The 15,058-nt window shown below is 29.8% G+C and overlaps 1 protein-coding gene across 1 annotated transcript; it reads right to left on the bottom strand.

Moving 5' to 3' along the window:
- Positions 1-6,438: 6,438 nt before the first annotated feature.
- On the bottom strand, positions 6,439-10,969 carry LOC125833769 (uncharacterized). The gene is made up of 3 exons (XM_049512954.1): positions 10,556-10,969; positions 9,766-10,411; positions 6,439-7,460 (listed from the first exon to the last, which is right to left on the bottom strand). Exons 1-3 carry the CDS (start codon positions 10,948-10,950, stop codon positions 6,450-6,452), a joined length of 2,052 nt encoding a protein of 683 aa, XP_049368911.1. The 5' UTR covers positions 10,951-10,969; the 3' UTR covers positions 6,439-6,449.
- Positions 10,970-15,058: the final 4,089 nt, after the last annotated feature.

Raw genomic sequence — 15,058 nt, 5'->3', positions numbered from 1 at the left:
ATTTCATTGTTGATTGGTTTAAGTTGTCAACGTTGTAATAGTATATTTGCCTTGTATTTGAAATTTTGAATAGTCTAAACTAGTTAACTATAGAAGAACTTTTAAAGCTTGAAAGGACAGCTTTAAACAGCTGAACTTTATTTGTGGTTCACTCGTTGGTTTTCAGAGAGGCTTGGATTTTTGTGGAAAACGTTTTTCAAACACTTGTGTCCAGGAAAAGACCAGTCGTCTTTTTTGCAAAAAGTAACATGTTTGGTATGATAGAAAATATTTTTACGAAAAAGATCATTGTTACAAAACAGTGAAGTAATTTATTTATTTTATTTTGGTTAATCAAGTAGAACTGGAAGAGAGAAGGAAAAAGAACAAAGGATTGACAAGTCTAATGGGGAAAATGGCTGATATGTTGACTGCTTTAGATAGATGAAAAAAAGTCCAATTATAATACTCAGACCTGGGGTCTTTCGTTTTCGAAAAACGTGGATTTGGCATTCTTATTTTCACATTGATCTCAACTATGCTTGGGTAATCCTTTTCAAGTCTGACTCACTCAGCTCTTAGGTTGTTTGGGAATAGCTCCACCAGTCATAGAAGAACGTATTGATAAGCTTTGCTAGAAAGAAGCTATTCGACAAATTCAGGAGGTTAAGCTCAACCCAATGACTAGAAAATAGGTGCCCTAGAATGGAAATGATAGGGCCAATAAGAGGGAAATAGGGCCCCTATTGACTAAAAGGTTGCTTCTAACCCCTGATCCATTATAATTTAAATATTAACTTGATGTCACTCTTCCAATTGACAATTATACATTATTGTTATGAATTTTTTGAGTTACACTATAATCTAAGTCTTAATCCACAGTAAATCTTGACCCTTCAACTTTGATAAAATCCATAAATAGATGGAGAGATGAAGAGTGGAAGGAAGTTAGAATATTAAGTCCCAATATACTTGATAGAAGAATTTTTCTGTTGATGGTAAATATTCAAAGTAATGAGAATAATAGGGCAGTTGAAAATGTAAAAAATAGGGCAATGACTCTGCCCTTTTGAAAAGTCATTCACATAAGCCTAATGCAATACACAGTGACATACATACCAAAGAAATGTACTATAAGGACACATATCCATATGTTTACGTACGTATTCTTTGTTTGTTGGGGGTGGGGTGGGGTGTTAAGTCCTATTCACCAATATTTACACAATTTGGTTACTTATAATATAATAATTATAAAGAAATTTCTATGATGAACATTATTAATTGTAAAACTTACATAAATCTCATAGTGTTACGAGTTAATTATATCATATTTCTATATTTTCCCAAATTACAAAATCCCCTTAAAATTTATAGGATCTCGGAGAAAACCTGTCAATACATAGCTCATGGATTGTGAATGATACATTACTTAATGGGAGGGATGTATCCTAGAGTGGAAAGGCATAGAGATGTATCCGAGAGGTGATTTTTGTAATTTTTTAAAATGATAATTTTTTTAAAGATTTTGATAAAATAAAATGTATATTTATGTAATTTTTCCTTCTTAGTGACCTAAAAAATAAAAATTAACATGTTATTATTATAAGTAAAAATATATAATTGTATGAAAAAATAGTTTTACACTATCAACGTGTATAACTTGAGAATTTAAGTTCGTACATTAATAAATTATCAATTTTTTACACCATTAAATAAAGTTATTTGTAAGTAATTTAATAAAGAACGTGCAAAAACACGTTAAATCGTATCGATAGTGTGAAAAATAAAAATTAACACAGCAATATACATAGCTTAAATATTTTTTGAGGTTCCTCACATGACACATCAACTGAGAGTGATTTGCTTCCTATAAATGCCACTTGTCAAACATGGTGTCTAAAAGTATATTGGGACACTATTTTTGAAACATCTAAAGTGTGTCGGTCTGTTTTTGTGTGTTAGGATTAAATAAAGTACAAAACAAAAACAAGTAAAATGAATAACTAGGAATATTAAATGTCATACTATTTTCACCTTATATAGAAATTAGATAAAATATGATATAATTTTAACTAATTAAGGACATGTATTTAGATAAGAAGGTATGAATAGACATTATAGAAAATTCCTAAAACAATTTTATTTTATTCACTAACAATTCAATAAAATAGACACGAGTAACCCGAGTAATTAAGCAAGACCTGCAAATAAAGTTTGTTGTCATGTTATGACTAGACAAATCACTTGATATCTTAATTACACCAATAAAAAAATCATGATGCATGCAAAAGTGACATAAAAATTTCAAAATAGAAAATAATTCTCCATTTCAATTTATTTATCTTATTTTGATTTAACATGACATTTAGAAAAGTAAAAAGACTTTAAAATTGTGCGATCATAAATTAAAGATAATCAAATATACAAAATAGCATGTATGTGAACAATTGAAACTAAAGAGTAAAAAGTATATTATTTTCAAATGGACTAAATGAAATAATAAGAGTAATAAATTAAAACAGATGAAATAGCAATTATTAATAGCTGGCTAATTATTAATTCTTCAGACGCTTGTTTGCAAAGGATATATAGTGCTATAAAACAAATCTTAATTATTCACTCAACTAATTCTGTCGGTTGGCTAGACTATAAATCTTAATTTTGGAAAGGGATAATATAAATGGTTTGTTAAATTAAAAAAAAAAAAAGATCTATCAATTTGTAAACGATTTCATAAAGTAATTTTCATTGCTCTAGCAATAGTTTAGTAGATAAGTATTTAATTTGTAATGATTTAAGTTTTTGTTAAGTATTTGGGTCCTAGACGTTAACCCAAAAAAAAATTATTTTGCTAACTACATTAGTTTATACTTTATAGGGATAAAGGTCTGAAAAATATTCCAACTTTGGTCGGATTTGTTGTTGCGATACTAAACTTTCATGAAGACCTATTACCTCCCTAGACTATTTAATACCGTATTTTAAACATATATATTTGCCCACGTGGACATAAAAAATTATGCAAAATTATAAATAGTAATGTATCCACGTGGGCACATATATACCTTTAAAATACACTATTAAATAGTTCAGGGGGTAAAAAATACGGTATTAAATAGTCTAGGGAGGTAATAGGTCCTTATGAAAGTTTAGTAACGCAACAGCAAATCCGACCAAAGTTAGGATATTTTTCAGACTCTTATCCCTACTTTATACACATCTAGAGGTTTTTGGAGTATTCCAGAAACCTAGTATACTTGATATATTTTTAAACAAAAATTAAAATTTGTGATGTGCCATAAAACCTATTATACTTGATATATTTTTAACAAAAAAATAAAAAAATTGTGATGTGCCATAAAACCTAGTATACTTGATATATTTTTAACAAAAAATTAAAAAATTGTGATGTGCCATAATAGCTTGTTTGGTTATATCTTATTTGGTTAAGAGACGATTCCTAAACTTAAAAAAATAATCATTATATATAATTAAAAAAAGTGGTTTCAAAGGTATTCGACAAATTATAAATTTTATAAAGATGGCAAACATTATAGCATTTAAACTGAATTTATTCTTTTTAAAACCAGATACTAATTTAATTTCAAATAAGTTTCTAGGAAGTCAAATATAATTCTAAGGTTCCAAGAAAAAAGATCCTCCACTGGTACTTCCTCGGTCCCTACTTGTCGAATTTTTCTTTTTTACTTATTTTTTTTTACTTGTCCATTTTGACAGATTAAGAAAGGATAATTTTTTTTATCTATTATACCCACAATTAATTACTTTGAAAATGTAGAACTTCTTGAAAATATGAAATTTTTAATTCATAACCTTATAATTAATAGGGATAAAATGGTAAACGCATTATATCAATCATTATTTTTTTAATAAATGTGTTAGTTTAAAAATATATAAATAATTAGGAACGAAGAGAATATTAGCTATGTCACTTTCCAACGATATCTACACAAGCTTTTTGCTACTATTGAGAAATCATTATTATATATAAGTTAAAAGCTCAATACTATTATCATAAGACTATACATCATTTGATTCTTTTCTTTTTCTCCTAAAACTGAATATTCTATTGTGGAACTTCAAGTGAGAATAAGATCATAGTAGAAAATGTCTACTCTTTTATAAGAGAAATAACAAGTATATATATTGAAATAAAAATAAGAGAACACACATAACACATTATATCCTTAAATAACAAAAGAAATACAAGCGAGCCTACTTCCACTTTTTTTCATCTGTTGATGCGGTCATATACTCCCCCCCCACCTACTGAAAGTTGCGGAAATGAATATATTGAGATGGAAAAAATTAAATCAGAAATGAAGATATTCAGGATAAGAGGTATATATGAGTGGTTTTGACGGAGGACAAGTTATTAAAAGTGAAAATAAAATGATTTAAGCATGTAAAGAGGAAATGCACGGATATTTCAGTGTATAGCTATGAGAAGTTGGCTCTGGTGAAGGTAGGTCAAAAAAGTATTCTGAAGAGATGATTAGAAAGAACATAATACTACTTTAGTTTATCGAGATCATGGCCTTAAATAGGAGGTTATGATAAAGTCTATGTACACACTACTCTCCCAAGATCAACTTGTAGAACTACACTGAATATATTGTTGTTACTCCGTCTATTCTAATTTATATGACTAACTTTTTTTTTCTAGTTGGTCTCAAAAAGAATTAAACATGTCTATATTTAGAGCCCGTTTGGATTGACTTAAAAAATATTTTTTTTAAGTCAAACTTAAATGACTTTTTTAAGTCAAAAAAATAAAAAGTAGGGGGATCTACTTTTGATTTTTGACTTACTTTAAGTCATTTCTGACTTGCAAAACATTTTCTAACTTATTTTAAGTTATTTTTTATATTTGTCAAACACTTGCAGAGGTCAAAAACTGACTTAAAAATAGGTTTGACCAACTTTTAATCCAATCCAAACACTCTCTTAGTAACTATTAATTTTAAAATGACAATTTTACCCTTAGAAATAGTCTGATAGAGTGTATTAGCAAAAACAATGTATGCATTAGCTATGTGTATTAGTAAAACTATTACCTTATCTGATACACTTTTTCGAATATTAGTTATACATTCTATTGCGTATTAAGGTATATATTATTGATACCATAAACTTCTAGATATTGATAATACAAAAAATTTTAACACTTACATTAAATTAACTAATGACAAAACTACCCTTAAAACCTTTTCAAAACATTTTTCACTATTTTCCTGCCGTAAACTGATACTAATCTCAAAGCGTATGTCAAGCTCCTTCATCAAATCTAAAACGGTGCCAACAATATATGCACAAATTGGTAAAGCTTTGCCAACTTTCCTGAATATGGACGATAAGTTTGGTTGGAAAAAAAATTCTTTGCCAACATTTCTTAAAAATACTCTGACGCAATATTAATAATTATTTAATTTATTTTTTGGGGCAAAAAGAAGAGCCATTGACGTTTTCAAAAAGAACTATGTCGTGATGTTTTAACAAAGAACTTTGTTGCAAAGGAAGTATACAAAGCAAAAAAAAGATGAAGGGTACTTTATGAATAATATTTTAATGGAAATTATACAAAATTTGTTATATATTAAATTAAACAGTGCATATGAAATAATTAATATAAGCATTATTAATATAGTATATTTAGCATTACTCTTGTACATTTTATCAAATTATGAGTAATTTCTTAAATAATCACTCCTATTTAGAAATTTACACTATAATATCATTTTTGTTTCTTGTAGCGAAATAATTTATACTCACACAAACATATATGACTTATTTTAAATCATAAATTTTAAAAGTCTTTTTTCTTAAAATTTCGTGTTAAATTAAACTACCTCGCATAAATTAACTATTGACTTTACACACTTCTTAAGAAACTATTAATAGAAGGATAATTTTACTATACCTAATTTGAAAATAATAAATACAATGTCTTGAAAAATGTAATAGAAAAATAACTATAATAAATGATAAAGGTAACTTAGGATCTAAGTGTGAAATTATCCACCAAAAATAATATAGTGAATAACTATTGTTAGACGGAAGAAGTATAATTTTACTTTGTTTTTTGAGCTGGAAAAAAGTAACTACAGGTATGTAATAAGTGAACAGCTCCATACAACATGTTAAATTAAATCCTTTTTCTCTTTTCTTTCTTCTCTTTCTCCTACAACTTTAAATTACTGTTTGGTTAAAAACAATAACCAATGGCATGGGACAAATAGCATAAAACTAATTGAGAAAAAGAAAATTCACTGTAACAAGGAAAAGGTACAAACACCAATAAGAAGCAAAAGATGTGAACTAATTCTAACATGTAATATTCTCAAAATAAAAACCTGACACTAAAAATACAAGATGTGAAATATACACTGCAAAATAAGACTAAACTCCTCCTAATTAACATCACTACTTAAACTTGATTCATCATAATTTTACCTCCTTGACCGTTTCTTTGGCCGTTTCGTAGAATCATCTTTTTCACTATTTTCCCTTGCACGTTTTTCCTGCACAACTACTTCTCTACCACCTCCACCTCTCTTTGGTGGTCGACCTACGCTCCTTTTCGATGGACTACCTTCATCCTTGCTAGCACCACCACCGCCACTTCGCCTCACTGGAGCTTCTCTCCGTTCATCAACTTTTTTCTTTTGCTGATCTCTTTTGTTACCTTTAACAACAACATCATCCTCTGGAGGATTATTCTTCAACGCTTCCACCAACGTTCCTTTAGTAGGAGAATTCTTCTTTATCCTCTTCAAGAAATCCGCTGCAGCTCCTCGTTTTTTACTTTCTTCTTTCTTCTTCTCCGGTTTCGCCTCTTCCTTTTTGTCCCCGCTGCTATTGCTTTGCTTAGCATTCGTGTTTTGGTTGCTGTTGGATTGTGAAGCATTATTATTATTAGTCGAACGGCCTTTGCTGCTCCTCCTCATACTTCTTACTCCAGTCACTGGCTTTTCTTTCACCCCAAGCTTGATTGAACTCTCTTCTTCATTTGAAGAAGATTTTATGGCAGGTGGCTTTGGGTTAAGAGGAGGTTTACTATCAGCTGGTTTTTCTGGCTTGTTATTACCAGAAGAAGCTGCTGCTTTTGCTGAAATGGAGCTCCTCTTGCGACAGACTACTATAGGAACGGTAGACTTGTGTTTTGCAAGCAAAGAATCGGATCTCTCCAATTCAGGCTTGGGTTGGATCTTTAATGGTGATAGATCCTTCAACTGGGTTCTGGTCTTTTTTAATTCTTCCATTACAATGCCACGGAGTTCGTTCGCTGCAGTTGACTCTGAGGATGACTTAGCGAAGTAGACGATGGCATTGTTGAAGATGAGTAGGAGGTCCAAGTAGAATTTGGATGGGCAAGAGCAATAGGATCCGTCATCAATCCGGGCTTGAACCGTTTCAAGATCCATATGTTGTCGGATCATACTCATGTACTTGTCCGTTTTCTGCATGAAAAAGTCAAAACGATCAGCTTACAACTTTAATTTATTTTTTTAATAATTAAAAAAGCAGAATTGGAATTAATGAAAGATGATAGCGTAGGTGTGGTGGCATAAATTCCATTCGTTGGAGAGGAAGAGAAGGGAAATACCAACGATTTAAAGTAGTTTTTTTTTCTATATATACCTCCCAAAGCTACGCCGAAGGAAGTGGGGTAGGGTTGACCTAAATAACGCGCTCGTTTCGTTAGTAAGTTAAGTAGCATTTCATCTCTTGGAAAAAATAGGATAAGAACAAAACAATGTCTTTCACCCTCCTAATGCACGCCGCATGGTTTTCCCAACACAAATCATAATAAAAATGTCTAAAATATCCTCCATCTTAGCAAGCACATGGAGGCCTCTTCAAAAATAATTATTACTTTTCAATATTCACTTGACACATTTTTAAAAAAAATAAAAATAAGATAGAATTTTACTATACCACCATTTAAATACAAAAACTTCAATACTTTGGGAAGGACATTGGAAAATAACTAAAGATTAAATTGAAAATTCTCTTGAATTTTTAAAGTGGTGGACAAATTATGGACATAGAGAATACTATCAACTTCTAGCTTAATTCCAAAGAACTTTTTGAAATCCAAGGATAACATTATTAATTGACTTGTTTCACGATATTTTGTTTACTAGAAGTCACACTGGTTTCAGTAATGTGTGGGTAAATTCCATTTTTTCATGAACATGTAAAACTATTAAACTTGAACTATGTGATCTCAATATTGCAATTAAACATAATATTTTTAAGACATCAAAGTTATACCATACAAAATAAATAGATCTGAAAAGAAAAACATTCAAACTTATGGTACATTAGGGTGTGAAAATCAATTCCGGACCACATCTCACGTAAATTAACCGTGGTTAGAATAGGAAATAGGTAATTTATAGTATATCCATTATGCTTAGAACTATTTTCATAAAAGAAAAAAAAAATGGGCATGTCAAAACGTTAAACCACAAATAAAGAAGCAACAACGAATAATGAAAAGAATAGAGATTTGGTTTTATAATTTACTACAGTATTATTATTTTGACTATTCAAATATAAGTTGGTAGGATATCATTTCCAAGGGATGTATTGGGCTTCTGAATATCATTTTAAAGGCCCCTTATAATATTCGTGGGCTGACCCACGGTATTCACCTGATCCATAAAAGTGATTTTTTTCTTATTTTTTAAAGTGATCTTAAGATTAAGTTCTAGTGGCTCCAACGCACTGCGGCAAAGATGCATACTAGGCATCCTCGTTAGTGGGTCCCATTTTCCGTCCAAATTCATCAATTTCCCTCATTTGTTCTGGAGTTTTGGTTGGGACCTATTATCGCCCTATCCTAAATTACCTCAACACTTCTCAATTTACTCTTAATTTTTTTAAAAAAAAAAAAAGCATACTGTTACAACAATTATAACATAGTAATTTATTCATGTCAAGTCAATTGATATCACATAAATTGAAATAAATTAATTGGTAAATATTAAAATTGAGAAATTTTGTTTAATACTCACAATGAGCGAGGCTTATTTTTGTTTCACAAATTAATAGATCCAAATTTATATTTTGAGTCCACAAACTTTGAATTCACCAATTTTTGGGGAAAAAAAAGTCTCGCATTAATGTGATCATGTGAGACATAAAATAAAAAAATTCCAAATTGGTAAAACTTATAAATCTGCCAAATGACAAGTTTTATTTAGGTAGCCCATTTAAAAACAAAATAATATTTCCTCGTTTGCATGGGAGCAGTTAGATCAATTAGAAAACTCCTATTTTCTTTCATTTTAGTAGGAATAATCAACATTTTTTCCCCGACTGTCACATGTATAGAATTCATATGAGAAACGAGTCCAATTATTGATTTATTTATTTATTTTTTTACTTGTAACGAAATATAAATCTAAACATGAAAGTGGTAAATAATAATTTTATGAAAAGAATAAATTTTAGGCAACAAACTCATGTACACGTCATATATTGAAGCCACTAACCCGTTTTGTTTTATCCACTTTTCTCTTTTACCTACAAAAATACTATATACTGTATATATTTTTTCATTTTTCATTTTTCATCAATTTTTGCATGTAATTTTTTAAAACAAACGAATCTCACCCGTTGATATTTGTTGGTAAATATTTACCCATTTTGTTAATCGAGTTTTGTAATTTTTTTAAGTGGTCCAAACGACCAAAAATTGATCAGCAAATAGTTGTAGGCCAACCAATTTGAAAATGCGATGTAGAGAAGCATTACCTGGCTGTCTAGCCGGCGCTTGAATACAGAGCCGCGCTTATGCGACCTGATAATATCTAAAAACTCAATTAACGGCTCTGATTTCGCCGCACCATCCCCTTTAATTCCAACGGCTGGAGAACCCATCTCTGCCGCATCTCCGCCGCTTCTACCACCATCGCCACCGCGCTGCCGTTTTCTCTTCGTTAAAGTCGCCGTGCTTTGCACGTCACTGTTTTCCTTAGTCTCTTCCTTAGACCCGCTCACTGTATCACGTAAATCGCCTGAGTCGCGACGGGCTTTCTTTTCCTCCTGTCTATCTGAACTGCTATCGTTATACGAGTCCTCTTCACTGACCGGTTTAACCTCCTGAACCGGTTTGTCTTCACCGATCTCGACCGGTTCCGGTTCATTTTTAACACCGGTTTCTCTGTTCTCCGTCGAATTAGACTCGTTAAACGACCGGTTTTCGCGGTCTGACTCCTCACTCGACACGGGCTTTCCGGTGGAATCCTCCGGCTTAACATCAGCACCGCTGTTTTTGTCGTTTTGCGATCTCTCTTCCTTCACATCCTCCAGATCTGGTTTCTGCCCATCGTCTAAACTCTGCTCCTTCAAACTCTGTTCTCTCTCTTCCTCCATCTTTTTCACTTTCAACTCCAACGACCTGTTCATATCACATCACAGATCAAAATCTCTCAGATCCAATTACTGAATTTTTTTCCACGTAAAAAAAAATTCACATACAACCGAAAAAATCAAAATTTAAAAAAAAAATCAAAAAAATAAAAGGGAAACAGAGAGATTTTACTGGATCGAAAGATCGTAGCGTTGAACCTCTTGTTGAAGCTCAGCAACCCGTAGTTGTCTCAACTCCTCAATCCAAGGAATCGTTACATCTCCATTTCCATCAACATCCTGTTCTATGATTTTTTCATCATAACTATTGTTATAGCTATTCATGAAGCGGCGGCGGAGGTCCCTGTATTTCTCCTTACAAATTTGAGCGGTCAATAAAGCAGGTAACGATATACGGTTTTGGAGTTCCATGGCTACAGATTCCCAGTCCTTTAGCCCATGCCTTTTCACAGCAAACGCTAACAAAAGTTCTTCCCATGTACTCCATATCGTCTTCTTCGTCGTCGTTGTAGCTGCTGCTGAGTCTTTTTCCATTCTATTTTCCTTTACACATAGACGCACACACATATATATAACATAACATATGAAAAAATGGGAGTTTATAAATTATAATTACAGGTAATTAATCCTAGGGTTTGATTAGGTATTTTATGCTCTCTTTTTTTGCTAGGTTTTTAGTTTTCGTCTTCTTCGTGTAGATTAATTTAGATACCCGTCTTTAATTTTATCTTTTTAGTGTCTTTGAGTTTTTGGTGTTGTTGGGTTTTTGAATGGGTAGACGAATTGAGGCATTTGGGCATTTATAGGTGTAGTAAGCCATGGGCCTGATCTGAAGCAAGCGATTTGATCTAATCAATTGACGATTTTGCCCTTTCATTTTAGATGAATTCCTTATTTGACCCTTCCTTCAAATTGTATCCGAAGCGGGTAGCACGTGCGAGTTGCGGAATTGGTTTTACTACTTTCGCGCTTTATTTATCGTTTAGATAAAATTTAATAGTAATAAAATAATTCTTAAATCTTTTATTGACAAGGAACAATAATTTATTTTGTCCTATTTTTCTTTTCAATTTATTGTTTCTTTCGTTCTTTAATAATTCTTTAATTATAATTTTTCATATGCATGTAACATGTTTCAGATTATAAAATTAAATATTATAAGATTTAACATATTTCTACTTACTTCCTCTATTCAATATTGATTGAATTTATGAGATAATGCACATTTATTAAGAAAAATATCGATGGACATAATTTAAATCATAGTTTCCATTATTGTCCTTTGTGAAATCATAATTATAACTTTGTATTAGTGTAATTTATCTCTTATAAATACTCCCTTTGTTCCATATAATTGAATTTGTGAGACATTACACACTTATTAAGAAAAATATTCAAAGACATAATTAACATCTTTTTCACTATTCCCTTTGTGAAATAATATATATAACTTTTCATATAGTGCAATTTATCTTCTAAAAAATATCAAACATCATTAAAGGAAAAGGCAAATATGGAAAAAAAAAATCAAATATTCATCTTGAACTTGGAATAATTCAATTATTTTGAACAATAAAAAAAATCCAAAACTCAGTTAATATTGAATAAAGGGAGTATCAAACTTCTATAAAAGAAAGAGCAAATCTGGGGGGGAGAATTAAACACTCTTCTTGAATTTTGAATAATTATTTTAAACTTTGTATCACTTCTAACCTTGAACTGCTGTATTTATGTTGGCATTTATTTCAAGAAAATTGGCAAAAAGTGTTTTAATTCGTCATAATAAAATTATATGATATTTCAAAGGTTAAAAAAAAACTTCCAACGAAAATTCTTATATTAATCGATGGATAATATAATATATAATATAAATATAAAATAAAATAATTATGTTCTGTCTCTTTCAGTATATAAAGGAGAACTAAGCTCCAACAAATGCATGAGTTAGGTATATTATCAAAACGAGTAGCTAACATAATTATTAAAATAATTTTCAATTACGAGTTATCAATAAAAATTATATTGAGAGCGTAGATAATTTACAAATTAACGATAAATAAATTTTCAAAATATTGACCCATTCAATAATAAAATATTTATCAATTACTCCTTAGGATTATATGACTACACTAGCCTTTTCTCATCAGAAAATATGAAGAAATATTGAAAGATCTATTATTATTATTGTATGTGTACGGCAAATTCACTATAAGAAAATTGTAATATGTACGCCAGATTAACTATAAGAAAATTATTTGTACGGCAAATTCGCTTAGTAATAAAAATTAAGAAATTGCACAAAATAGGGGAGCAAGTTTCGAACACACAGCTTCAGGATGCAAAGAGATCTCACAACCATCATAACACAAAGATTTACTAATTGTAGTCAATTAACTTATATTTATACATTTATTTTATGTATTTTTAATAAAATTATCGGATGACCCACATGCTTCAACTATTATACATATGCGTTTAGTGATGTCTATATAATCTTTAAAGTATTTTCATGTGTGTATCATATGACGAATTCATCATAGAATAATTATATTATGATTTTTTCAGATAAATAAATTCATAACGAAAATAAATAAATATATATATATATATTGAAGAAGAAAAAACGCTTTAGAAGTAACGCCAAAGGCATATATAAGGTATTGTCAAATAGAGCAATTAACATAATTATTACGATAATTTTCAATTAAAAAAATATTTATTTCAACATTATCTTCAGCCATATATTATTTTTCTTTCAAGATTAGCAATAAGAATACATTTCTCATTGTGGTAGAAAAATTATTCAAGATTAGCAATAAGAATACATGCCTCATTTTGGTAGAAAAATTATGCGATCATATATCCTAAGACACAAAACTCTTTTCGACTGTAATAATCTAGATTAAATCTTTTTTTTTATTAATACTCAGAGAGCGGAAGAGCTTTTATGCTCTGATACCATGTAGAAATCTCACGTCTAGGATTAGAGAAATCAATGATTGTATTGATCCATCTAGATTAAATCTTGTTTTTCACTTTTTGGTGTTTTTTTTCTCATTTTTATATGATAAATAAAAACTTAAAATTGACATAAAATTAGAGGGTCAAGTAAGTTTCGAACACGCAGCCTCATGGACCCATAGTAGTATCTACAATCATAACCACACAAAGTAAGTTTGTCAATTAAAGTCAATTGATTCGTATTTATACGTTAGTATATTAATTCTTTGTATTTTTAATAAAATTGACGGATGAATCGATAAGATGCAATTATTGTGCATTTGCCTTTTAAGGGGTTCCATTATCTTCAAATCTTAGTTTGCCTATGATCGAGTAAGAATGTAAAAATATATATTTTAAAGGAAAAAACTATTAAAATAACGTCGCACAAGATAACATTAAAGCGATTAACTAACATAATTATCACCTTGATTTTCAATTTAAAAAAAATTCACATTAACTACAATTATATTACGTACGTAAACCTCATCTCTCTTCCAATAAAAATAAGAGTACATTGATTCCTTATGGTACACTAGCACAAACTACGAGATTATAGTTATAATTTTAATAGTTACTTTCGATTCCACAATAAATTACTTTTGAAGTATTGACATTCATTGAATTATATTTGAGAATGTTAATTTATGAGGTTATGTGACTACATTGCCCTTTTTACTCATCAAAAAAGGTATAGATATATTGAAAAACATTTTTAGTCCATTTTTAGTATCACTTGGGTTGAATTTGCCATAAGAAAATTGTATAAACTTTCAAGATATGAGAGTTTCTAAGAAAAGAAAGAAGTTAGTACCTTAATTAAGTGAGGATATAAAATAATAAATAGAAAAATAATAATGTTTAATGTATAAAACTTCAAAGTAGTGTTGAAGATATGCATAGCATATTGTCAAAATGAGTAGCTAGGACAATTATTAGATTCTAATGTAGCTCGAGAAAAGTATTAAAAACACCCTTAAATTTGACGTAAATTATTAGTTTTGTCCTCAAATCATTGACAGCCTTAAAAATACCATCTACTTGACTAACTAATTACTTAGATACACCCCCAATACACTCTTAAACTTGACGAGAATTTAGGGGTGTATTTTACTAATGTTGCAAGATCAGAGGTGTATTTAGCTTCAGTTAGTCAAATTAAGGGGTGTTTTTAAGATTGTCAATAATTCAAAATGAAACTAATAATTTACGTCAGATATAGGGGCATTTTCGACTCTTCTTTCATATAAGTATCATTTAACTAAAAGTGTTATTCAGCAGTAGCTACAATCACAATACGCAACTTTCGTTTCTCTCAAAATTAGTAATTATAGGAAACTAGCCCCTTGTAACTGTGCACAAATCATAAGATTATAGTTACAATCTAATAGTTATTCTATATAATAAGTTATTTTCTTTATATACCCATTAAAAATCTATCAATAGTTCAATACTATTAATTTTCGAGAATGTACCTGCACATGTATATTTTGTATAAATTATTAAGAAAAATAATATGAAAGGAAAATCTAAATTTTATATATATATATTCTAAACATATTTGTTTGTTTCCTTGTAAAATCAAATATCTAGAAACAATGTTTAAGATTTAAAATTATAATTTCTTAAAAGATTTTATACTATTTTATTTGATTTATTACTTGATTCAACTGAA

Source organism: Solanum verrucosum, unplaced genomic scaffold (genome assembly GCF_900185275.1).
Source record: "Solanum verrucosum unplaced genomic scaffold, falcon-dt-bn FXZP01000307.1, whole genome shotgun sequence".
Classification (NCBI taxonomy): Eukaryota; Viridiplantae; Streptophyta; class Magnoliopsida; order Solanales; family Solanaceae; genus Solanum; species Solanum verrucosum.
This window is presented reverse-complemented; position numbering and strand designations above follow the sequence as displayed.